Source organism: Saccoglossus kowalevskii, chromosome 6, assembly GCF_978046115.1.
Source record: "Saccoglossus kowalevskii chromosome 6, keSacKowa6.1, whole genome shotgun sequence".
NCBI classification, from domain to species: Eukaryota; Metazoa; Hemichordata; class Enteropneusta; family Harrimaniidae; genus Saccoglossus; species Saccoglossus kowalevskii.
In genome coordinates this window covers 35,199,129-35,225,162 of record NC_140646.1, presented here as the reverse complement: position 1 = coordinate 35,225,162, position 26,034 = coordinate 35,199,129, and the positions used below count along the sequence as shown (strand labels likewise).

Here is a 26,034-nt window from a genome sequence, read left to right as displayed (position 1 = left end):
CAGTATTAATACACTAATAAGGAAGTGATAAAAAACAATCTACAGAATATTAATAGAAAAAACATTAATGCATAATATTGATAGATAGAATCAGAATTTACTTGTTAATGTCAATAGAGTATGTGTACCTAGCCGTGAAACCGGACCCCTCATTAAGGTTCAAGGTTCAGTTATTCAATTATACTCATTATAATATTCATAATAACAGACTCTCATCAATTACACACACCATGTTTAATTACATCAAAGTAAAGCACATATAATCAACGACTAGAAGGCACCATTTGGTATAACAAAACCATTTTGATTATAAAAGTGTCTGGTGTTAACACTCGAACTCCCTAGACTATTATGAAAAAATCACTTATCAAACATTAAAATAAAAGAGTGAACAATTGAGATGTGTTTCAGACTATTCTTCTCCAAATAATAGTTTACCCTTATTTAATACACACATAACACTAGGTACCTATGCTTATTGTATATTATTATACAGGAATTATTTTCATCCAATTATGTTCCTACTAACCAAATGATAACTCTTAACTTTAAGTCAAAAATCAAACAGCGCACCAGGGACTGTTTAAACAAATGTAAATATATCATATTTCAACATCTCATAATATGTATAATACTAAGATAAATACTTTTCGTCATTGTGAAATCCTCTCATTTCAATGCAGAAATATACAGTACTTAAAATCATATTTATTAAATTCGAATACATTGTCCGTGGGTGGCCTGGATTTTCTTGTCAGAAATGTCGTGTTTTATTGTGCGATTCATACAAACGTTTATATGTTAGAAGTATGGTACAAGTGACATTTCTAGAGAATTGGTGGATTATTATACATTGATATTGGTATGACACTTTGTTAATTGACGATACAATGTGTATGTTACATTTGTTCAAACTAGATAAGTGACATTTCAGGAGAGCCAGCTGATATAACATTATCAATTGGCAATGGTATGACATGCTTGGTATATTGACGATGCAATGTGTATAGCTCCTCGTCAAGTTTATACTTTTTTGCTATTTCTACACCTGTTTTATTGTTGACCAGAATTTGCATTCTGATTTTTGAATAATTCGGTAAGGACATCACTAATTCATTGAATAACATATGGGCTATGTCTTCATCATTTGCATATAAAGGCAATATTGTGAATTCACCAGGCAATAATGTGTGAATAACCCCATAGCCTACAACTTCATTTGAATTTAATTTTCGTGCGACTAAGACCGATTTTGCCCTACTGCACCAAATGTTTAAATTATCTGGTCTTGGAAAAGGTGACACCAAACTATAATATTGAACTAAAGAATTGAATGTTACCTTGTTGTAAGGAACAATATCGATGGACTTAGAACTAGTGATAGATACAATAGAATGATCAACGCTTCCCATGAAACATTTTACCAGAAAATTATTATCTATTTGCCTGAATCCCACGTCTACAAATACATCACAACGATGCTGATCGGCGGAAGACAATGCGCAATTACGACCCCCTGCATACTGAAAACGTGCCCTCAACAAATCTTTGTGAATTCCTTGTTTTCTGTGTTCTCTCCCAGTCAGATCCAGTCCAAAGAAGGAGATCGTGTCTGAAAGGTTAGTGACAATCCCACAACCTACAATATACGAGATAAAAACACAATTAATACGATTTCGTAATTATTAAAACAGCGAATAGGAAACCGGCTTGTAAAGTTTGGCCGAAGAATAATTTACGAATAAACTTCTAAACAGACAAAACAGACTTGTGAAGGCAAGTGGTGGCAAGTGGGTTGAAACGTCTGGAAAGTATATCTCTGATGAACACCATTCGTCTTAAACTTCTCATCTACGGCTGATATCAAACTGTAAATATTTCAGTGATACAATTTGTTAACAGTGAAATTGAAACTGTCCTGGAGAGAATGTATATCTATGTGAAAATCTTTTAAAAATCTGTGTTATTTTTGGCGCATACCACTTTTAATCATTTTTATCAACTTTAAAGAAGCAATTTTAAGGTGCACATATCACAAAAAAAACTTGTTTGAAACTCACTGCAACTAAAGCAATATGTCGGTCCAATTTTCAATTAAACAAAAAAGAATGTATTTGTCATTCAAATAAAAAAACACTTATACTACAATTGTTTTCTATTAGACAATTTTGATGAGTCGCGTGCAGCTATTGACTAGGCTTGCTGTACATACATTCAAAAGAGAATAGGAAACATTGATGCTGAAAGGTATATTGGGAGGGGTACAGGAATTAATGTTTGCAACGCTGTCGTCGTCTTCTTGGTTGTTCAATTATGGATACAATTTGTGTGGTAGGTGGAAGATGTGTTGATTGGTTGCTGGGTCATTAGTTTAGACACCCTGTAGCTTGAAATGGTATGGTTATAATCAAAATTCAATTTGAAGTATCTTCTGAAAACATGGCATCACAATACTCTTTGTGTATTTATTACTGTAGTTAATCCCGAGAACTATAGCTATTGAATATGATGTCAGAAAAAACGGTATTCTGAACAAGATGTAATAATGATGTATTGCAATATCGTATTTAAATTTTTATTGGGAGCAAATTGTGCCACCAAAGCTAGTCGTTGTATTGTAATGTTTATACAGCCAGGTATTATTGACACTCACGATCTTAGTTGGGGTGGACCTTTTAAAGTAATATCAAGGGTTTTGAGTGTACTTTAATGCATTGTGTAGTCATTTGATTATTTTCAATTTTCAGAAGCAGAATTTATCCAAGTGTGTTGTAACAACGGCTTAGGTGGTGGTCAAATCTGCCATGTCCTCCCTTCCTTCCCCCTCTCTCTCCCTCTGTTGTAGGGGTTGTCTATACTGGAATTTGCGTTGAGCCATTAATGAAGTTGTCAATTTTGATTTGAAATGTAGCCACCCACCATATTACTCACATGCACACATTCCCCGCATATATATAGGATATGATAAACAAATCTTACCGACAATTTGGCCTTCTCGATTCTCGGCAACTAAAAATCCACCAGGACTTATTTGACGGAGTGTTTCAAGGTAATATACAGGATAATTCCAGTGTTCGGCGATGGATTTATCACTTACGAACTTCAAATCTTTTTCTTTGACAGGGCGAATTGTGACAGCATTCCTTTAATTAAAATAGTCACTTCAGAGTTAAACCTTAATACAAGTAAAATTTTTCTAGTGTCTCTTGGCCAACCAGAATACACTAAATGTCCGTTTAATTGGATATGGTAACAAATAAAATCAATTCCAATCTCTCGTTATTATATATGAATGAATAAAATACACAACTACTTCTGATTGTTTGTAGCTCTAATTAATAATAATTCCGACGTTTTGCCCCTGAAATAGGGCTTTTTCAAGAATAACTACAAAATAAAAAGATAAATAAGTCAACAAACAAATGGAAAATTTAAAATAACAACATCAAGAAACAAGCAGCCTGTCGCCTGAGATAGCTCCGCTGTTAGCAATGCACATTTCAATTAAAGAACTGAAGATATCATTAGAAAATGAACAATATGAATAGTATCAAAGCAACGGGACTTGCTGTTTTCAACAAGAATTCAAAAATATCACTTTTCACCAAAAATGACAAAAATAATCATCAAAATTAGATAATTGAAGATATCACCACGATATTAACAAATCTGAAAGAGGTCCACATGTAGTACCTATATATGTAATATAAAAGCAATCGGACTTGCGGTTTTCAACAAGAAGTCTAAAATATCACTTTTTACCAAAAATTACAAAAATATTCACCAAAATTAGAGAATTAAAGATATCATTACGAAATGAACAAATCTGAGAGAGATCCACATGTAATATCAAAGCAATTGGACTTGCGGTTTTTAACAAGAAGTCGAAAATATCACTTTTTACCAAAAATGAAAAAACTTTTCACCAAAATTAGAGAATTAAAGAAATCATTACAAAATTAATAAATCTGGGAACGGTCCACATGTAGTACCTATACATGTAATATCAAAGCAATTGGATTTGCAGTTTTTAACAAGAAGTCGAAAATATCACTTTTTACCAAAAATGACAAAAATATTCACCAAAATTAGAGAATTAAAGATATCATTACGAAATGAACAAATCTGAGAGAGATCCACATGTAATATCAAAGCAATTGGACTTGCGGTTTTTAACAAGAAGTCGAAAATATCACTTTTTACCAAAAATGAAAAAACTTTTCACCAAAATTAGAGAATTAAAAATCATTACAAAATTAATAAATCTGGGAACGGTCCACATGTAGTTACCTATATATGTAATGTCAAAGCATTTGGACTTGCGGTTTTTAACAAGAAGTCGAAAATATCACTTTTTACCAAAAATGACAAAAATATTCACAAAAATTAGAGAATTGAAGATATCATCATGAAATGAACAAATCTAAGAGAGGTCTGACCAAGGCACATATACACCAAGTATCAAAGCATTCAGGCTTGTTGTTTTCAAGAGAAAGTCGAAAATCTAAAACATGGACACGGACGACGGACAATCACTCATATGACAAGCTCCGCTCGACAAAGTCGACAGCGGAGCTAAAAAAAATTGCGGCCAATAAAATAAAACTTAGCTTAGCTATTACGTACAACTTGCTGTTAAATGGTGTGAGGACTTTTTAAAACAAACAAGCTGTATATATTTAGTGAATTCTGGCTTAATAACATTTCTTATTCTGACCTCTTCAACATACCATCGTATAATTTATTCAGATGTAATCATGAAATTTCACAGGGTGATGCAACACTTTTTGGCAACACCTTCACAGCTTTTCAAATGTATCCACATAAACATAATCATAATTTTAACTGTGAATCAATGTTCATGGAATAAGTTATCAAGAAACAACAAACTTGTCATATATGTTAATTACTGAAAACAGGCTTATTGTAATCGAAGAAACGAAACGAAACTGAACGGGATGACACACATAATAAAAAATAAACTGTAATCAGAGAAAATTGGTTTTATACGCACAATATTCACAAAATATTTGCCGAAAATAACAATATTTTAATTAGTAAATGGCTCGTTTCGCTAATCACAGATACTGGTAATCAGAAATCTGTAATCAGCGAAACAAGTGTCACGTACAATATTCACAATTGTCGGACAAAACTTGACCAGTATATTCGTTTTCTGACACCCGAGAACGAGAACGTAACGCAAACGAAATTAGAACAACACGTTCCGTTCCCGCTACGTACGCAAATTTTAAATTCTCTATTGTAGTACTGTATTACAGATACGTTTACAAAGAACGGAACTTGGAATGTTTTCAAATTACGTCACTCAGTCACGTGCCTTTCGGCTGGAATCCCGGCCTAGTTGAACAATATGGCGATTACTAGTACTAGTTCTAGGTACTAGTTACCTGCGTTCTACTTGCCATTCGCAAGGGACGCCGGAAACCAGCGAACACCGCCCTTTAAAATGCCCTCTATGGCAGGTAACGCAGAAAAGTATATTCGAATGTAAATGAGTCACTGGCTGTCAAGGAGGGGCCCTGAGTATAATTAGCGTGCAACGTCAATAGATGATTTTCCGTTCAACTGCGAGATCTCGCGAGTTGCATGAAAGACGCGCGTCGAACGTTTGCCGCAAAAATCGAACGATTTGATTTTGAACTCGAATTTCTTTATTTCGTAGCTCACATCGACCAGACGATCTTCGACAGAGGATACTCTCACTTAATCGAAATTGCCTATCATCAAATGTGGACAGCACATTATTAAGCATGGAAATATCCACCAAAATATTTTCGCGTTTGTCGAATCCCACGCGATGTTTGACGCCACTACGACGCTATGACCTTTGTTTGTTCTGTTTTTAAGTTCGATTTCAAGCATAACGCGTGATTCTCGCAGTGAACGGAAAATGATCTATTCTGATCCGCGATGTATCACTACTTACCCTTGACTGCTAAAATGCAACGCTGAAGCTTGCTTCTTTCCTAATATTTGGTATGCATGAAATGACCATGGTTTGAAAAAAGTTAGGTGCTTTTCGAGTGACCCGATTGTACCAGCTAATCGTGAGATAATGATTCTTAAGCTCATATCTCGTCACGGTATGTGCGGCTGCGTGGTAGGAAATAGTATTTCCATTGACAACAGGGGGCGCTTGATAAAACATCACTTTTTTTATTTAACGATCTCCATAATTTTTCAAACAATTTATTTGTAAATAGACAACTCAATTAGAAATGCCACAGTAAAATACGTTTACTGTCGGCTTTTGCAACAAAATAATACTTGTAAAATTGAATGCAGAGTAGAACATACACGACAACAAAATGGCCTGGACTTAATTGAAACGTGGAAGATAGCCAACAAATTGAAGACGCTGACCGAAGTGTTCAGAGCAACACAACCATACATAGACGTGTATATTGCTAACAGAGCAGAGGTCAGAGGTCAGAGGTCAGAGACACGGAGAGTGATTTTTAAATGCCAATCTCACCAAATTTTGAAATCCTCTTTCATTTTAAAACAATTTTAACTTTCATTTTAAGGTAGCGAGACTATTATTTGTGTTGAAAATTACGATTTTCACATTTATTTATTAATTGATGAAATGCACCATAAACTTTCATATGATAAAGTCAATATAACATAGAATGTCATGTAAGTTGGTTAAAATGTAGATTTTCTGAAGGGAAGCAAGGCAGCCTCAGTAGTGTTTTCCAAAATCAACAACACAAGTTTAATCTGTGTGCCTATAAGTTTCAAAGATAAACTCAAGACAAAGCAATGTTAGGATGTGTTATCAGTAGCTATCTGACACACAATGAGTGTTTCCAAACATTTGAGTGGTTTGTCTCCGCCCCTGTTTGTTTCACAGATTAGTCATTTGCATATGAATGTGTCAGACACAAGGTCACACAGCCACTGAAAAAAATCATTGATTTTGGTGTTTTCATATGCCGAATTTATCCAATTATAGCTATCCCATTCCTTTATTTTTTTGGTTTCCAATAGCCTTACACATTTGGATGTCCCTACACATGGTAAAACAGACCTTGATGGGAAAACAAATTGATTGTGCCGATAAAAAAAGCTTGAAAATCTTTGCTGTTACTTCATGGACATTTTCTAGGAGTTTATGTTTTTTCAAAATACAAGGTCTTTAACAAAAAATAACGTATACTTATTGTCGTCAGATTAACACCAAATTTTCACAGCTTTAAGGTGACAATGAGAGGAACTTGAATGTGTCCAGACAAACTATTTCATCGATTATCTACCAACGAGTTGTGGTTTGAGTTGGGGGCAATGCGACTAAAACAGTAATTGAAATTCAGGACACTATTTTTTAAAACGCGTTGCTTGAATAAAACTAACCAGACACATTCAATTTACCAGACCATTGAACAACTAGGAAAAGTGAAAAAAATACTTTATCGCCAGCATAAATGCGTATTTTTTTTTTTTTTTACAGAAAAAGTAATTTTTCACCTTTGATTGAGCAACGCGTCGTAGAATGCAGATACGGGCATGCAAAATACACTTGTGAAAAGCTTGAAGTCTGGCGATTCTAAAAATATATACTTTCCCGGGTCTATTTGTAGTCATTTAGTCACAATTAGAAGATGAAAACAAGTATGCAAATAATAGTCCCGCTACCTTAAAACAGTTTTAATCCTTGTTTATAAATAGCTAACCATTCGAGCAATGCATCTGTTGCAATTACCGAGTTCAGCAGTTCAAACATTGTATCGGAACGAATATGCAATCGTATTTCACATATTCCATCTCGAAATAGTAGTGACGCGATGTTTTGATTTTGTACACGTGTGTAGAAACGTCGCGTCAATAGAACACTCATTACTTACTTCCAACTCCGATATTCCCTAATAGCCGGTGACCTGTGCAGTGCAGTCTATTAACATAATTTGTGTTTGCCTTTCTCTAAACGGTCTTAGGGATTGGTCAGTTACTTCGACCTAGGGGGGGGGGGGGTCGGCAGATTCCATTTTGCCAGCTCTAAATCTCAGTCGACCCACCCCCTATCAAATAAAAAAAAGTGGGTGACCCCCCCCCCCCAACATTATATTATTATGTGCTTATGAAAACAAAGGAAACCTTGATTTTGCTTAAATTTGTGTTGGATTTTGGTATTTTACAGATATATGCATATGCATATTTAAAAGTTAAAAAAAACAAAAAAACTATTTATTTCTTCATCATTTATTTTAATTTATATATCAACATTTTCACAAATTTAACTTTTTTGATTTGCTGAATAAAAACTGTCACTGCTCTTTGTACTAATTGATGTGTTGTCTTTCCGTCTCCTGTTATAATTGGATAAATCCAGTACATATCTTATACAATGGTGACTTCAGACTTTAAATAAAATAATCTGATATCAGCAGCACATGGACTAGGGATGTGTTTAAAACTTAACTGTATAATTGGGGTTCTAGCCGCATTGCATAATCTGTTAGTTATTTGGCAACTTTAACCTCAAAATATTTAGGCTATAACATTTTTTGCATCAACAAATTTATAGGTAATAGTTATTATTAAGAACACATTTGTACGATTAACTTTTTTATCATTTGTTCTGAAATAAAAATTTTAAAAATATAGAATAGAATATTTTATTTGGTGCAGCTCCTAGTTTACATAGTGAGCCCCTGTTACAAAAGGGAAGCAATAAATAAATAAATAGAATATTGCTTTATTACAACGTTAAAGAAAATTTGACAATTCTTTTTTGGTTTCTACACATGTAGAAGGTAATAAAGTTAAAAACAAACAAAACAAAAAGTGTGACAAACAAACAAGAAAAAGTAAACTACTGTGGTAATATTATTTGTTCTCTTATTGTATACGCTGTTTTGATATATTTAATTATATATGCATGAGCGCGTGTGTGAATTCTGGAAAACATGATATCAAAAACAAGGTAACCCCCCCCCCTATTCGCACAATCAAAAACAGGGTAACCCCCCCTACTGATCCACCGACCCCCCCTAGGCCGAAGTAACTGACCAATCCCTTAGATGCATACAGGTCTTAGAAAGTACAGGCAAAGCAAACCACCTAGAGGTTAGTAACTCAAAAACACGATTTCCCCTTCCTCTCAATAAAACTAGCAAATGAATCAGCCAACCGATGTCATATGTTGATTGTTACAACTACCACAATTTAAACATAGTAGAATGTTCGATATGTAGTTTCCCGTATTTAATACATGAACACTAGGGGACCCTTGTCACTCGTGCAAGACATGAGTGGAATATTCAGTAAATAAATAAATGTTGATTGATGCTGAATGGAAATCCCCATTTCTGCGAATAGCTATGTGGATTGGTGCCTTTCCACCTTTCTGTCATATTGATGAAACGGCTGCACAACAATTTCGAAATGTTGAAAACGTAGTGTTTTATTGTGCGATTCATACAAACGTTTATATGTTAGAAGTATGTTACAAGTGACATTAACAAAGAACTGGCGGATTATTATACATTGATATTGGTAGGACGCTTTGTGTACTGGCGATACAATGTGTATGTAGCATATTACATTTGTCAAAACTAGATAAGTGACATTTCAGGAGAGCCAGCTGATATAACATTATCAATTGGCAATGGTATGACATGCTTGGTATATTGGCGATGCAATGTGTATAGCTCCTCGTCAAGTTTATACTTTTTTGCTATTTCTACACCTGTTTTATTGTTGACAAGAATATGCATTCTGGTTTTTGAATAATTCGGTAAGGACATCACTAATTCATTGAATAACATATGGGCTATGTCTTCATCATTTGCATATAAAGGCAATATCGTAAATTCACCTGGCAATAATGTGTGAATAACACCATAGCCTACAACTTCATTTGAATTCAATTTTCGTGCGACTAAGACCGATTTTGCCCTACTGCACCAAATTTTTAAATTATCTGGTCTTGGAAAAGGTGACACCAAACTATCATATTGAACTAAAGAATTGAATGTTACCTTGTCGTAAGGAACAATATCGATGGACTTAGAACTAGTGATAGATACAATAGAATGATCAACGCTTCCCATGAAACATTTTACCAGAAAATTATTATCTATTTGCCTGAATCCCACGTCTACAAATACATCACAACGATGCTGATCGGCGGAAGACAATGCGTAATTACGATCCCCTGCATACTGAAAACGTGCCCTCAACAAATCTTTGTGAATTCCTTGTTTTCTGTGTTCTCTCACAGTCAGACCCAGTCCAAAGTAAGAGATCGTGTCTGAAAGGTTAGTGACCATCCCGCAACCTACAATATACAAGATGAAAAACATAATTATTACGATTTCGTAATTATTCGAACAGCGACATTTTTTGGGGATTATTGATAACTTGAGATTCAAGGTCATATATCGAGAAGGATGGGAAACCGGCTTGTAAAATTTTGGCCGAAGAATAATTTACGAATAAACTTCTAGACAGACAAAAACAGACACGGTTTTTGTGAAAGCAAGTGATGGCAAGTGGGTTGAAACGTCTCGGATGAACAGTTTTAGCCTTAAACTTAACAACCGCGATTGATATCAAAATGGAAATATTTCAGTGATGCAATTGAAACTGTCCTAGAGCGAATGTATATCCTTATGAAAATCTTTAACAAATCTGTGTTATTTTTGGTGCGTACCACTTTTAATCATTTTTATCACCTTTAAAGAAGAAATGTTATGCTGCATATATCACAACAAATGAAATTTCTGTTTGAAACTCACTGCAACTAAAGCAATATATCGGTCCCATTTACAATTAAACAAAAAAACATGTATTTGTCATTCAAAAGAAAAAGCACTTATACTACAATTGTTGTTTTCTATTGGACAGTTTTGATGAGTCGTGTGCTGTACATACATTCAAAAGAGAATAGGAACCATTGATGCTGAAAGGTATATTGGGAGGGATGCAGGAATTCATGTTTGCAATGCTGTCTTCGTTTTCTTGGTTGTTCAATTATGAATACAATTGTTGTGGTGGTGGGTGGAAGATGTGTTAATTGGTTGTTGGGTCATAAGTTTAGACACCCTGTAGCTTGAAATGGTATGGTTATATTCAAAATTCAATATGACGGTACCTTCTGAAAACATGACATCACAATACTCTCTGTGTATTTATTACTGTTGTAGATCCCGAGAACTATAGCCACTGATTATGATGTCAGAAAAAAACGTATGCTGAACAATATGTAATAATAAATTATTGCAATATCGTATTTCAATTTTTATTGGGAGCAAATTGTGCCACCATAGTTGGGGTGGACATTTTAATGTAATAGCAAGTCCTCCCTCCCTTCTCCCTCTCTTTTTTTACTACTATTGCCGGTCAATCACTTACCTGATGCAACTATGCATATTGGTGACTTTTATGATCTAATTACACCTGTAAACAAGTGTTTTAAATTATTATGTAACAGTTCTAGGAGTTTCAGTATGTTATGTATAATGCGAGAAAAAATCCACTGACTCTTATTTTTCAATCACTAGAATTTCTTTTATTTATGTTTATATATTGTTGTACGGGTTGTCTATACTGCAATTTGCGTAGAGCCATCAATGGACTTATCAATTTGTATTTCATAGTGAAATGTAGCCACCCACCATATCATTCACATGCACACATTCTCCATATATATATATATATATATATATATAGGATATGGTGAATAAATCTATAAATCTTACCGACAATTTGGCCTTCTCGATTCTCGGCAACTAAAAATCCATCAGGACTTATTTGACGGAGTGTTTCAAGGTAATATACAGGATAATTCCAGTGTTCAGCGATGGTTATATCACTTATGAACTTCAAATCTTTTTCTTTGACAGGGCGAATTGTGACATCATTTCTTTAATCAATATACAAAGTCAGATTAGAGTTAAACCTTAATACAAGTAAATCTTAGTGCCTCTTGGCCAACCAGAATACACTAAATGTTCGTTTAATTGGGTATGGTAACAAATAAAATCAATTCCAATCTCTCGTTATTATATATGAATGAATAAAATACACAACTATATCTGATTGTTTGTAGCTATAATTATAATTATATTTTAGCCCTGAAATAGGACTTTTTCAAAAATAACTACAAAATAAAGGGATGAATAAGTCGACAAACAAATGGAAATGGAAAATTAAAAAAAAAAACATCAAGGAAAAAACGTACAACGTATTACGTACAACCTGCTGTTAAATAGTGTGAGGGCGTTAAAAAAGCTATATATACTCAGTGAGTTCTGGCTTAATAAAATGTCTTATTCTGACCTCTTCAATATACCATCGTATAATATATTCAGATGTAATCATAACACTTCACAGGGTGATGCAACACTTTTTGGCAACACCTTCACAGCTTTTCAAATGTATCCACATAAACATAATCATAATTTGTAACTGTGAATCAATGTTCATGGAACAAGTTATCAAGAAACAACAAACTCGTCATATATGTTAATTACTGAAAACAGGCTTATTGTAATCGAAGAAACGAAACGAAACTGAACGGGAGGACAGATATAAACAAATAAAATGTAATCAGAGAAAATGGGTTTTATACGTACAATATTTACAAAATATTTGCCGAAAATAACAATATTTTAATTAGTAAATGGCTCGTTTCGCTAATTAAATATAATCAGAAATCAGTAATCATCGAAACAAGTGTCCTTTATGTACAGTATTCACAATTGTCGGACAAAACTTGACCAGTATATTCGTTTTCTGACACCCGAGAACGTAACGCAAACGAAATTAGAACAAGACGTTCCGTTCCCGCTACGTACATAGATCTTAATCTCTCTATTGTAGTATTACAGACACGAAGAACGGAACTTAGAATGTTTTCAAATTACGTCACTCAGTCAGGTGCCTTTTGGCTGGAATCCCGGCCCAGTGGAACAACATGGCGATTACTAGTAATAGTAGTTTATACATAAATAAACGCTGCTCGGACTGATAAATATGATATATAGAAGATAATATTTGGTAATCGTAGTCCTAAATAACTATTAAAAATAGCTAAGTATTTTTAAAAATAGCTAACTATTTTTAATAGTTATTTAGGACTACGATTACCAAATATTATCTTCTATATGGCGATTACTAGTACTAGTTCCACGTACTGCGTTCTACTTGCCATTCGCAAGGGACGCCGGCAACCAGCGAACACCGCCCTTTAAAATGCCCTCTATGGCAGGTAACGCAGAAAAATATATTCGAATGTAAATAAGTCACTGGCTATCAAGGACGGTCCCTGAGTATAATCAGTGTGCAAAGTAAATTCTGATCCGCGATGTATCACTACTTACCCTTGACTGCTAAAATGCAACGCTGAAGATTGCTTCTTTCCTAATATTTGGTATGCATGAAATGACCATGGTTTGAAAATAGTTAGGTGTTTTTTGAGTAAACCGATTGTACCAGCTAATCGTAACATAATGATTCATAAGCTCATATCTCGTCACGGTATGTGCGGCTGCGTGGTACATTGTAGGAAATAGTAATAACAATAGTGACTTTTGACAACAGGGGGCGCTTGTTAAAACATCACTATTTTATTTAACGATCTCCATATTTTTTCAAACAATTTATTTTTAAATAGGTAACTCAGTAAAATACGTTTACTGTCGGCTTTTGCAACAAAATAATACTTGTAAAAGCAATGACCTTGTTAAAAATAAAATTGACGCTGACCGAAGTGTTCAGAGCAACACAACCATACATAGACGTATATATTGCTAACAGAGCAGAGGTATACACGGAGAGTGATTGTTAAATGCCAATCTCACCAAATTTTAAAATAGTTTTAACTTTCATTTTAAAACAATTTTAAGCCTTGTTCTTAAATAGCTAACCATTCGATCAATGTATCTGTTGCAATTACCGAGTTCAGTAGTTCAAACATTGTATCGGAACAGTGGTATAAATATGCAATCGTATTTCACATACTCCATCTCGGAATAGTAGCGACGCGATGTTTTGATTTTGTACACGTTTGTAGAAACGCCGCGTCGAGAGAACGCTCATTACTTACTTCCACCTCCGATATTCATCCATACTAGTCGGTGCAGTCGGTCTATTACCGTGGAATTGAGACATAATTTGTGTTTTGCCTTTCTCAAAACGGTCTTAGATGCATACAGGTATTAGAAAGTACAGGCAAAGCAAACCACCTAGAGGTTAGTAACTCAAAAACACGATTTCCCCTTCATCTCAATAAAACTAGCAAATGAATCAGCCAACCGATGTCATGTGTTGATTGTTACAACTACCACAATTTAAACATAGTAGAATGTTCGATATGTAGTTTCCCTTATTTAATAAATGAACACTAGGGGGCCCTTGTCACTCCTGCAAGACATGAGTGGAATATTCAGTAAAAAAATAAATGTTGATTGATGCTGAATGGAAATCCCCATTTCAGCTAATAGCTATGTGGATTGGTGCCTTTCCACCTTTCTGTCATACTGATGAAACGGTTGCACAACAATTTAAAGGGGAACCGCTCAATCCCATGGATTGCACCAAAGAATCATGGGACACTATTGTTTATGTTGTTTACAATGTTAATCTATCTTTTGTTATCCATTGTTATTTTAATCCAGAAAGTAAATTTGTTGTGAAATTAATCTTAACTGGAAGGTGCCCCTTTAAACTCGTGCCTAGGTACAAGAGTGTTGGGATCTCACACAGCACAGTGTCACTAGCTAAAGATGGTTGTTACCGTGAAATTCAACATAATACATGTACATTGTACGTGCTTACACGAGTGGTTTTGTGCCATATTGAAATTCTGTGGCAATTATTAATACTCGTACTCTTACCTCAACTGTGTATATTAGATTAATAGATAATTAATAGACCATTTGCAAGATTGTTTGCCCGTATGTGCATGCATCATGATTCTAATAAAATTTGAGTGTGCACTACTTTGAAACTATCGTATTACAGCAGAAAATATCCAATCCCTACTTATGTCACATCTTACTCTTGTCACACTATGGTTAGAATGCAGGCACTGTCATGTGATATTGAGAAAGCTTTTAAATATTAATATATGCATACACAAAACGTTCTTTGTAATTTGGTAGGATTAAAAAATCACGATTTTCATAATAGCTAAAATTTGACTCCATAGGAGGTAGTATACATAAGATGATGTAAAAGAACTCACCCTGGGTGCCTGTTGTTGGGTCATTAGTTTAGACACCCTGTAGCTTGAAATGGTATGGTTATAATCAAAATTCGATATGGCGAAGTGACCAGTTATTTCTTGCAAACGTCTTCTAACTCCGCCCATTTAGTATACTAACAAATTAGACCGAGGACTGTCGACAGTCTGAGATACATTCACACCAATATGTTGGGTATCAGCAAATAAGAACGAAATAAAAGTAAAGTCTGTGGTGGCCATATCGCTCAATATATATAACTGAATATGATTGTATATATAACACCTCCCAGATGTGTCCATTTGTGCCAATATTTTAACTCAAAGTGTTGGTGGATATCTGGTCGCAAGTAACGGTTTCAACATCCTCATTTTTTGGCTATGTTTGGTACTTCAAATGGCATTGGTACATTCAGTATACAGCAGGTTGCTTCTTATCAGTTGTTTAATGTCTTCTCCTTCGCCCATAATTTCTCAGTGCACAACATCAACTTTATTGCTTTATGTAAAAGTGTGCAAGCCTGGTTGTTAACAACTTTAGTTGCTTTACTATGAAACATTTACCTACAAAAGCTTCAAAAATGACACTCGGCCTATGCATTCTCCAAGGACTCGCCTTGTGTCTATAAGCAAACATACACTGCAAGTATATCCGCAAACCAGTTCCCTTTGGTTGGTAGAGGGCACAGGAAAGCAAATGAAACGGTCAAACATATATCTGACATGAACAAAATGTTTTTATTGTCTTATTTACATGTTTGAAAAACACTGAAAACACCCTCTGGTGGGCCAACGCTAAAACAGAAATCATTTTTTTTTTCTTAAAAAAAAACGAAGCACCTTGGATTCCCTACAAAGTATATGAATATGACACATGATCATATAGTGTATTTTGGACATATTAAGCTTTCATGACACACTGATGGTGGTTAGTCTTCATATTATCTATGATTAATCACACTGATGGTGGTTAGTCTTCATATTATCTATGATTAATCACACTGATGGTGGTTAGTCTTCATATTATCTATGATTAATCACACTGATAAAGGAATAAAGTACAAATCTCAATAGTAATTTCTGGAAGCTTGGCAATAAAATGTTTCTTCTTATTGTGGAACATAACAGAATAGAAAAGGCTAATAATTGTGGGAAATATACCAACTTGTAAAAAGTCTAATGGGGTCACAGAAGTGCAAGTTAGTCATGAACCAAAAAGTGTCCAGCATGTGGTTATGAGATTATTACATACTGCCTCCGGTGTTCACGCCTTCAAGTACATATGCAACCTACTTGGATTTGTCAACCAATAAGAGCATGCCTCACTAAAAAACAGGCAATCGAGAAAGAGATCTGTAACACAAATTCTGATTGGTTGCAAGAAGAAGGAATGCAATGTACTGGTAGTAGTAATGTGTCTGATATTAAAAGTGATCACAGACACCAGATTGGTATAAAACTTTGTACATGTTATACTGATATTGGTTTGAATTCAGTTGAACTTATGCCACTAAACAAAGACAATAAGCATTTAAGCTTTTGAGATAAATTGAGATCATATCTTATAATGTAAAGCAAATCACTGCTAAGTCAATAACAAAATGTAAAATATGTATCATATATAAATATCATTACAAAAATTGTTTGAAAAAACATAGTAACTATAAGTAAAGATGAGATCACACTTTGTAATATTCAACTACATAACATGAATTGTAATAGTGTTTGCCAAAAAAAAAATCGATTTGAATGCTAGAAGACAACACACCTAACAGGGATGCTGTTTTATCACCATAAGGCAGTATTTACTGGAAAGGTGTCACTGTCACTTGCTGTTGAGAGGCAGCTAACTTTAGAAACCATAGTAACCGAGACACTGTACATTAGGAACCATCGATACCAAGACACAGTACTTTTGAAACCATAGTAACCAAGTCATCGTTACCATAGGCTGCATCAATACCGAGACACATTACTTAAGAAACCATAGATACCGAGACACTGTATTTTAGGAAACAATGATACCAAGACACAATGATTTAGTAACCATAGTTACCAAGATACTGTTACCTTAGAAATCATAGTTACCAAGATACCGTTACCTTAGAAACCAGTTACCAAGATACTGTTACCTTAGAAACCTTAGGTACCAAGATACTTTTACCTTAGAAACCATAGTTACCAAGGCACTGTTACCTTAGAAACCATAGTTACCAAGACGTTGTTACCTTAGAAACCATAGTTACTAAGACACTGTTAGCTTAGAAACCATAGTTACCAAGACACTGTTAGCTTAGAAATCAGTGTAACTTTCACTGCTACAAATTTGAGGATTTGTAATTTTCAAAGAACATTTTTTTGTGAAATCAAATTTTCATTTGATGTTTTGCACGTACATGCTACTATGAGATCTGAATGAAAATGGCATGGAATAACACTCCTGGTTATCAACTGAACTTGTTTGAATGCATGGTGAATCATACATTTTGGTCATTTCTGAGACTAGGTTAATTCAGTGAAACAAGTGCGAGACTGTGAAGGTTGTTCTGTTTACAGAAGTGTTTGGTTTATATAACTAATTCTCAAAACACAGGACGAATATGACATTCTTTTTTTCAGAACCATTTTCCACTGTAGTAGGTCCAAATGCCATGTACACTGAACTTGTCTCGCATGTGTTATTCTGCTAAACAAAGTGGGACTTCAAATTCCACATTTGTATGGTGTAACTGTAAAATACTGAGTCAAAGAACAAATTGTTCTTTAAATAAAGCAGATTATTGCATACCGTATTTCATTCAAATCAGTTAACAACCGTATTTCCAGAATGAAACATAGGGTACTTTTCCTAGTTTCATCAGAATTTACAATAAACCTGATTGTGAAGCACAAATCATGCAAATAATAGTATTAAAACCACAATTTCATAGTTATCTGTCTTTTACAGATATAAAATGTTTATCCTGTCTTGGTATTCTTGTACCAGTGTTTACTTCAGGAGAGACCTTGCGGCCATGGAGACCATACGAAGAGGTCGTGCCATTTCATTTTGTGTATTGTTCTGGACAAACAGATCTATTTTCTGTACAAGTGACATTAAGACTGCAGGCATGTGTTCTCTGGCGATAGGATGGGTGGAGTCTAGATTCATCACAGCTTCTTGCAAATATCTAGAAATGACAAGATAAAGTAATTTTCAGTCAATATTGTTCTTGTTTATTGATTGTCAATATAGAAAACAGGCTAACACATGCCCCACACATGCCTCGTGACTGTCACATATGAGCTTTGTAAAACAACTTCATACTGGAGAATACTTTGTTTTCACTTGGAATTTATTTTCACTATTTTCACTGAAGGGATGATTCCGTGGAAATGAAATCCTGCGAATATACTTTCTTTCCTATATTTCATATTAAACTCACCAAAAATCAGTGAAAATAAATTCCATACAAAACGCCCAAAAAGCCTTTTCAGCGAAAATTAATTCCAGCGAAAATAAAGTATTCCACAGTATGTAATTCTGATTGATATGGCCATTCTGAAAATCAAAAAAGTGTTCTCAAAATAAAGATGCTTCTCAGTTATCTCATCACTTTCAGAGAACAATATTTTGAGGGAAAAACCAACATAAAACAAAGTTTCTTTACTTACTTTTGTTTAAGTTCTGTGTCACTTTCTAACTCTGCCGATAACTGCTGTATCAATGATAGAATAACCGGCTGTTCGAGAGGACAAGGAGACTCCTGAAACACCTGAACCGCTGACACTGACTGACAGATGTACACAACAAGATGGAGATCCGATGCTGATAAAGCCTAGAAGAGGAAATTATACATCTCGGTAAAATCATCAAGATTATAGCACGTGTTAAAACACCGGTCATTTGGCTTTGCTTGTTCAAATTTATATTAACAGACAATGCATGTCAAACAGGATACTGTGTTAAGCTTTTTAGAAGTGCTCAAGTGAAGTGTTCAAGTCAGAGTATTTTCTTTCCCAGGTACAGTGCAAATTATTGAAATTGCAATTATCATCTCTATGTATTAGTGCAAATATCTGTCATTATTTTGTTTTTTTATTTCATTGTACAGTATAGGGCTAAATTATCATTTTTGATTATTTCGCTCACAGCTGAATGTGCCAAATTAAAATATTCAAATTTAACAATTCCTAATTTTCGAGTTGTTGGTTTTCTACAGAATTCCGCTGGTCGAACCACAAAGTATAGTACCAGTAAAAGTAACCCCCTCTTGAATGCAACATCCATAATCAAAGTACACATACACAACACATTTACGCATGAAATCGGTAACTGTTGAATTAATACATACTAATTGAAAGGCTGAGTTCAGCTGTCCTTGGTGGAGCAACTGCACGATCTGAATCTGTAGTTGTTGGATATTCGCTTGTGATGACACGGGTGTGGCTGCTTGAGACCGCACAGCATTGACTATACTTGTCTCAACAACAGCTTGCTGTTCTTTCATAGCATGGCTTACTTCTTGTTTAACCACTTCACGTACTTTGTTTACCAGCATGCCTTGAAGACTGGAAAGCAAAGTAGGATTAATTTAGTGAATTTTTAAAAATGTGCCTGTAAATGAGATGTATTTCAATACTGTATAGTTCATTCCTTGCAATCATAATATACTCATAATTCTCAAGACTAAGTCAAAAATAGCATTTTTTACTAAACTAAAAATTACAAAATATTTGCCAAAAACAGAGAATAAATGAAATCGTCTTGAAATAAACAAATCTGGCCGAGGTCCACCCAAGGTCTATACCAAAGCAATTGAGATGGTACTTTTTAATGAAGGTTTTTAAATTAGAAATGCAATAGGTGACGGATGACAGCGGACAATTGCCTATATGAACAGCTAGGGTAGTTTATTTTATCCATTAGTATATCAAGCATTTTTCTCAGAAATCTTTGTTATTTGGCCAAACTGTTTTCAAGATATTGTGAAAACCAGAAACAAATCATGTCACATTCTCATAAATTGTATAACTGTTATTTGCCTACCTTGTCATAGATTTTTTGAGCTGTTTATCAAGTTCTTCTTGCACACCACTGACAACATTTTTTTTAATTTCAGCAGAGCTGGCCTGGAATGCATCAAACATGGTCTGCATCTTTGCAAGTGTAGCCTCATTCTCAGCCTGAGTTTGTTGGCTTTTGTTCTGCAGATGTCTTTCTAGTTGCTTAATATCTGTAGAAAACCAAGATACCCTTCAATGTCAACAGGTTACACTCAAAAACTGTCAACCGATTACACTCAAAAACTGTCAACTGATTACACTTGAATTTTGTTAATCGATTAAACTCAAAAACTATCAACCAATTACACTTGAATTTTGTCAACCGATTAAACTCAAAAACTATCAACCAATTACACTTGAATTTTGTTAACTGATTACACTAAAAAACTATCAACCAATTACACTTGAATTTTGTTAACTGATTACACTAAAAAACTATCAACCAATTACACTTGAATTTTGTTAACCGATTAAACTCAAAAACTATCAACCAATTACACTTGAATTTTGTCAACTGATTAAACTCAAAAACTGTCAACAGATTAAACATTAATACTGTTAACAGATTACAGACTAATAAATCAAGTCACTGTAAATGATATATGAATCATGAGGCAACAAAAAAACAGCAAGAGCTCTATGGATTGTGTTGGTCAACTCAAATGATGACAGGTTAAATAAAGATCTTACATTCTTGGGTTCCTGTTTGGAAAGTGTCATTTATTTGATGAAATATATTCTGGCAAGATTTCTCAAAAGCAGGAACAATATGAGATTGGAACGTTTCCCTGTACGTAGAATGCATTGCATTCTGGACTGTATTGGCAGCGGCTTGACCAATGGCTTCTGTGGTCGACTATGGAAAAAGAAAAGAAGATATCATTGCATCAACAATAATACCACAGTTGATCGTATTTTACATGCAATAATTTGACCAACATGAGTTTACTGCGAATCCCCATGAAGAAGTATGGTCAAATATACAAGATGTAAAAAACAATTATTCGCTTACAAGAAATTCAAACACAGTGCAACTTTAAAGATACATACCCGTGCTCTCACTAATTTTCCAATATTTTCCTTCATGAGTGCATCTGTTGCTGTTAATTTTTGTGCTACTGTCTGATGAAGTTGATCTTTCAATGGATCCACCACTCGATTCACAGCTATTGAGACAAATAAATATTACAATCTTTTTTCAGATATCTTACAGGAAAAAATGTCTTCTCTAGATTACTACACTCAACTTATGCAATCCAATAAGTGTTTGTAGAGTCAAAATCAGTTTTATATCAGCAGGATTTCAGATATTCCAGCATCGCTGCATCAAAAATCTTTTTTTCATTCAAAACCAAATATACATAAAATTGCTCTAACATAGGTCCTACCAAACCAATCACACTAACATGTTCTTCAAATACAGTTCTGCATAATGCAGACCATGACCAACAAAAAAAAAACAAGAAGAGCATCAACTGATGTAAAGAGAATGGTTGCTTAGTAACAATATACCTGGAAGTACACAGTTCTTCATCTCAGCTCTGACTGTTTTTTCTAATTTCTGTGTTATAGTTGTACTCAGTGTTTGTGATACTGTTTCTAGTAGTTTCTCTTGTTTCTGTTTGTCCATTGACTGTCTTTCATGCAACGCTGCATCTAGTCTCTGTTCTGTAACACTATTAAGGAAACACTTAAAACACAACTATAGCTGGAAGGAAATGGGAAATAAAGAAATACACTATATTTGACTGAGAAGTAGGTGGCAATATTTGTTTCCATGAAGGCCATGTCAGTTTCGATGGTGAATATTGCTTGTTTCCATGGTGACAATGCTTTTTTTAGTCAGAAAATTGAACTTGATAATATACATGCACAAGAACAATGACAAAATAAACCCATCAATCAATGAGGTAATTCCACTGCTTCTCTGCATACTAATATACTGTAGAACACTTTACTTTCACTTGGAATTTATTTTCGCTATTTTCGCTGAAGGGATGATTCTGTGAAAATAAAATCCAGCGAATATACTTTTTTTCCTATATTTCACATTCAACTCATCAAAAATCAGTGAAAATAAATTCCATAAAGAACGCCCAAAAAGCCTTTTCAGCAAAAATTAATTTCAGTGAAAATAAAGTATTCCACAGCGCTAACAGCCCAAAATGGAAAATCCTTTTACAAGATTTGTTGCCTGTGTTGATAGCTGGTGTTCAGGGGAGTGTTTAAGTGTCCATACGACTTTTGAACATGTTACGGTAATACCAGTATGTACCGAACGCTTAATTCTGTTTTTTTTAGCTTCAAGATGTATACCATTATATGAATAACGCAGAAATAAACTTTGTCAGAGTAATGTACATCAGGGCATTTCGTAATGAAGGATACTTTCTTCCTGTGACTGGTGAGCCATTACTGTATCTATTTTATTCCCAATGTGCTTCTCTATTTTATCCATTTTACTTTTTAAGCTCTGTACCACGGTATTGTTCAACTGATGTTTTTGCACCTCTTGACGCAGTTGCTTAATTTCCTGCTCCTGAGTCTTCAACATCGCCAACAGCTGTTGAATACCCGATGATAACTGAAATGCAAATAGACAAAGAATAGACATTTATATGAATGTTACTATGATAATGGATGCCCTTAGCACTAGCAGGTCAGATTCATATATGTAAGTCCTCCGTCAACTACAGCTTAATTTTACTAAAAAAATAACAATGAACCTGAAGAGGTGTAAATTAGAATTTTCCATAGGTTCCAAACAAATAATGGCAGCAAGGAAATATTGATGTTTGTGCGTGAGAGTGAATTCATGCATGTGCTGGGCTGACATCACCTTTGAACTCAGAGTCACAAAATTGCAATTGTTCACAACTTTCAATGACATACTAAGACTACAAGATACAGTGGTGCATCTCCTAGCAAACATTACAAGACATACACAAGTAATATCCACTTGCAGCTCAACAAATGAAATTAACTGCATATCTCTGAGGGTTTGCATACCTCTGAGGAGGTCTCTTCAGATAAAACAGGAATGGATTTCTTTGGTCTTGGTGAGCTTCTGGCCTTCCTTTCTTTTCTGAAATCTTTTTTGAAAGCTTTATCTTTACCAGGAGTACTGGATGATGAAGACAATGACGCAGCCTCCAATGATTCATGATCACTACTTAATAAAGAATATAAGAGATGCAGATCATCAATGTATGGGCTACCATGGCAACAAGTAATTATTGAGAGAATGTGCAAAGTACATGTCTGTAATAAAGACTGACATGTATTATGAAAACATTACATTTATTTTCTGTATTATTTAGGTTTTCTTCTGAATGCTCTAGTTATATCCAAATATGGATAGAGACTTCTAGACTACTTAGTGGCCGGTTTGGTGAGATTTCAAATAATTTCGTATATGAACTGGGAATTTCTATGACAAAGTTTCTATGTAAAACAAGATCATTATGATCACGTTTTAGAGGTTATAAAAATTACATTTATGGCTTATAATACTGTCTCTATAACAACCGATTGAGATTGAGTTGTAGGTCACAGCAAAGCAGTAACACAGCTATTTATTGATGGATGGAATTTGATGATTACACCTACACAATGTACCTTGTATCTCCTTTAATGTCTTGTACAGTGACATCCAACCTCTGTGGTATGACTTCTCTATCATTGTCTTTTATACTACCTTCAGTGGAAGTTGCATTCATTTCATCTGTTCTATAAGTTTCTGCCACTGCTGCAGCGTTTGCACTGAAATTAAAAGATAAATTTGTGAAACAGTATAATACAGTAACCGATTGAAATTTCAATTCCAGTTTGATATTTTGATGGTATTGACTACCACACCACACCTACGTTGATGTGGTTTTACCATACTCATTTCAACTAACTGATTATGACTGGGTCCAATTTTGTTAATAAATATTTGTATGCAGATAATTGTGAAGGAAGAAAAAAATCTAAAACTACCAACAATGGTGAAAAATGCATTGAGAATGAAATACATAAAGGGAAACAATTAAAATCATTTTTTGGCTATTCCTATTTGTCGCATTCGGCTAAGCAACCATACCTTGCAAAATGATGCAAATTAGGCTATCTAGTCATAAAACTTGGTCTTCGAACATTGTTCAACTTTTCCGAATACCGATAATCACATTTATTTAATACACATTGTGCAAATGTGTGAACCATGGTAAATGCATGTAAATTACACTTTGACAACACTGCGAAAGGCAGTAAATGCTTCATTCCATATTCAGTTAACCTTACAAAAATTGCTGATTACTAATTTGTTTTCTTTTAAATCATGCTGTTTTTTCACACAATTAATTCCAACAAATCAAACTTCTACATCGATAAGTCCAATGACAATGTTGCAGGTCAAATAGTTTGCATACAATTGAAAACAAAAATAATGAATTTCTTGATTTTGACCAAAAATCCTAATAATTTCACACCGTAAATTCTGATGGTATGTAAATAATGTTGTCATAAAATGGATAAAATCATTTCTGTTTCGTCAAAAGTGTTGTTAAGGATGCTGTACACGTTTTTGGTATTGATTTTCTAAACTGATATTTTCATATAAAATATTTACTGAACCACACAAAGCTATATATTGATGGAAATCTTATTTCACACTGGATATGAAATCGACAAGATAGTGTGTGTATGGACGTGTATAGTCACGTGATCTCTGTGTAAACACAGAAAGCCATTTTAGGTAAAAAATAATTGAACCAATGAATAAACAAATTTAGTGGAACATTGGCAACAAAACAGTTTTTCAGACGACTCTCACCACCATTCGGTGTTAATTGAGATATATATCGACATGATAGTTGGAGAATAAATAATAATTTAGCTATCTTGAAAAAACAATGCGATCTGGTTCTTTCCGGTATTCAGAAATTAGAACGTAATTTCGAAACAAATAGGAAAATAGAAAAATCCCAGCGCGGCTTGAGAGGGAACATATCGAAGAGTGTCTGTGCGAAAAATTAGTATAATGCGTCCACTAACACTCGAGATCAAAGGCCTGCAGTTGCCGTGAATGGCTGTTTTGTTTCACCGAGAAAACGGCAAAAACAACTTAGCAGCAACGTATCGTCGGCTAACTCAAAATCCATTTGTCCCATGGATCAAAACAAACTCATAACGAATAGTCATGGTATCTGTCTGTCATAATCACGCAGATGTGTGGATATACGTGGTCGCAATTGGTTATAAAGTACGAAATTATGCTCCCGAATCCAATAGGAAACACTGTTTCACGGCGTGACAAAGCCGCGCCAAAATGACGTCATGATTTACATATTCATTAATACGTTGTGGGAGGAGACACTCCTTTTCTGGAAGACTCATTACCATACATTGCCCTCCATGGAAGGTCATTCTCTTGCTCAGCTGCTGAACTAATAACCGTGGCTGAACGCACCACCAGAGTCAACTACATGTAGTTTTCTTTCCAAGATTTTTGTTTTGCGAGATGTCTCGACGAAGATCTGTATTATCTGATTTGAATGGCAATGAGGGGGATAGAAGTCACAGCGAGTGCTGAACTGAATCGGGAGATGCGATCGCTTAGGTTTAAAGTTGTCTGTCGATCGAATTTTCAGTTTGTTTGCTCCGTTATTATTTTGTTGATTTGTAAAATAACCTGTTCGCCATAAATCGTGTTTTCCGTTTTTTAGTTCCCAAAACTGTTGACAAAATTAGTGTGATGATTCTTTTTCCATCTTCAATGCGTAATACATAGT

The 26,034-nt window shown here is 34.5% G+C and overlaps 3 protein-coding genes and 1 long non-coding RNA gene across 4 annotated transcripts in view; all 4 read right to left on the bottom strand.

The window, feature by feature from the left end:
• Nucleotides 1–1,437: 1,437 nt before the first annotated feature.
• On the bottom strand, nt 1,438–6,087 carry LOC144360109 (uncharacterized). Its single transcript, XR_014929728.1, has 3 exons — nt 5,951–6,087; nt 2,980–3,143; nt 1,438–1,639 (listed from the first exon to the last, which is right to left on the bottom strand). It is a non-coding gene; the product is annotated as an uncharacterized LOC144360109 (long non-coding RNA).
• A 3,494-nt stretch (nt 6,088–9,581) lies between these two features.
• On the bottom strand, nt 9,582–10,298 carry LOC144360107 (uncharacterized). Its single transcript, XM_078012996.1, has one exon. It carries the CDS (start codon nt 10,296–10,298, stop codon nt 9,582–9,584), a length of 717 nt encoding a protein of 238 aa, XP_077869122.1.
• On the bottom strand, nt 10,227–13,509 carry LOC144360113 (uncharacterized). The gene is made up of 4 exons (XM_078013001.1): nt 13,353–13,509; nt 11,730–11,893; nt 11,383–11,427; nt 10,227–10,306 (listed from the first exon to the last, which is right to left on the bottom strand). The coding sequence occupies exons 1-3, from the start codon at nt 13,478–13,480 to the stop codon at nt 11,411–11,413; spliced, it is 309 nt and encodes a 102-aa protein (XP_077869127.1). The 5' UTR covers nt 13,481–13,509; the 3' UTR covers nt 10,227–10,306; nt 11,383–11,410.
• A 2,424-nt stretch (nt 13,510–15,933) lies between these two features.
• The window catches only part of LOC100374995 (enhancer of mRNA-decapping protein 4-like), a 36,092-nt gene continuing 25,991 nt past the window's right edge, over nt 15,934–26,034 (bottom strand). Inside the window, exons 16-25 of the mRNA XM_085500685.1 lie at nt 23,870–24,022; nt 23,270–23,432; nt 22,649–22,844; nt 21,773–21,928; nt 21,311–21,426; nt 20,951–21,116; nt 20,244–20,430; nt 19,549–19,765; nt 18,869–19,032; nt 15,934–18,384 (exon numbers count right to left, since the gene is read on the bottom strand). Of these exons, the coding sequence (XP_085356811.1) occupies nt 18,204–18,384; nt 18,869–19,032; nt 19,549–19,765; nt 20,244–20,430; nt 20,951–21,116; nt 21,311–21,426; nt 21,773–21,928; nt 22,649–22,844; nt 23,270–23,432; nt 23,870–24,022 (1,699 nt within the window). The 3' untranslated portion in view covers nt 15,934–18,203. The remainder of the gene's footprint in view (nt 18,385–18,868; nt 19,033–19,548; nt 19,766–20,243; nt 20,431–20,950; nt 21,117–21,310; nt 21,427–21,772; nt 21,929–22,648; nt 22,845–23,269; nt 23,433–23,869; nt 24,023–26,034) is intronic.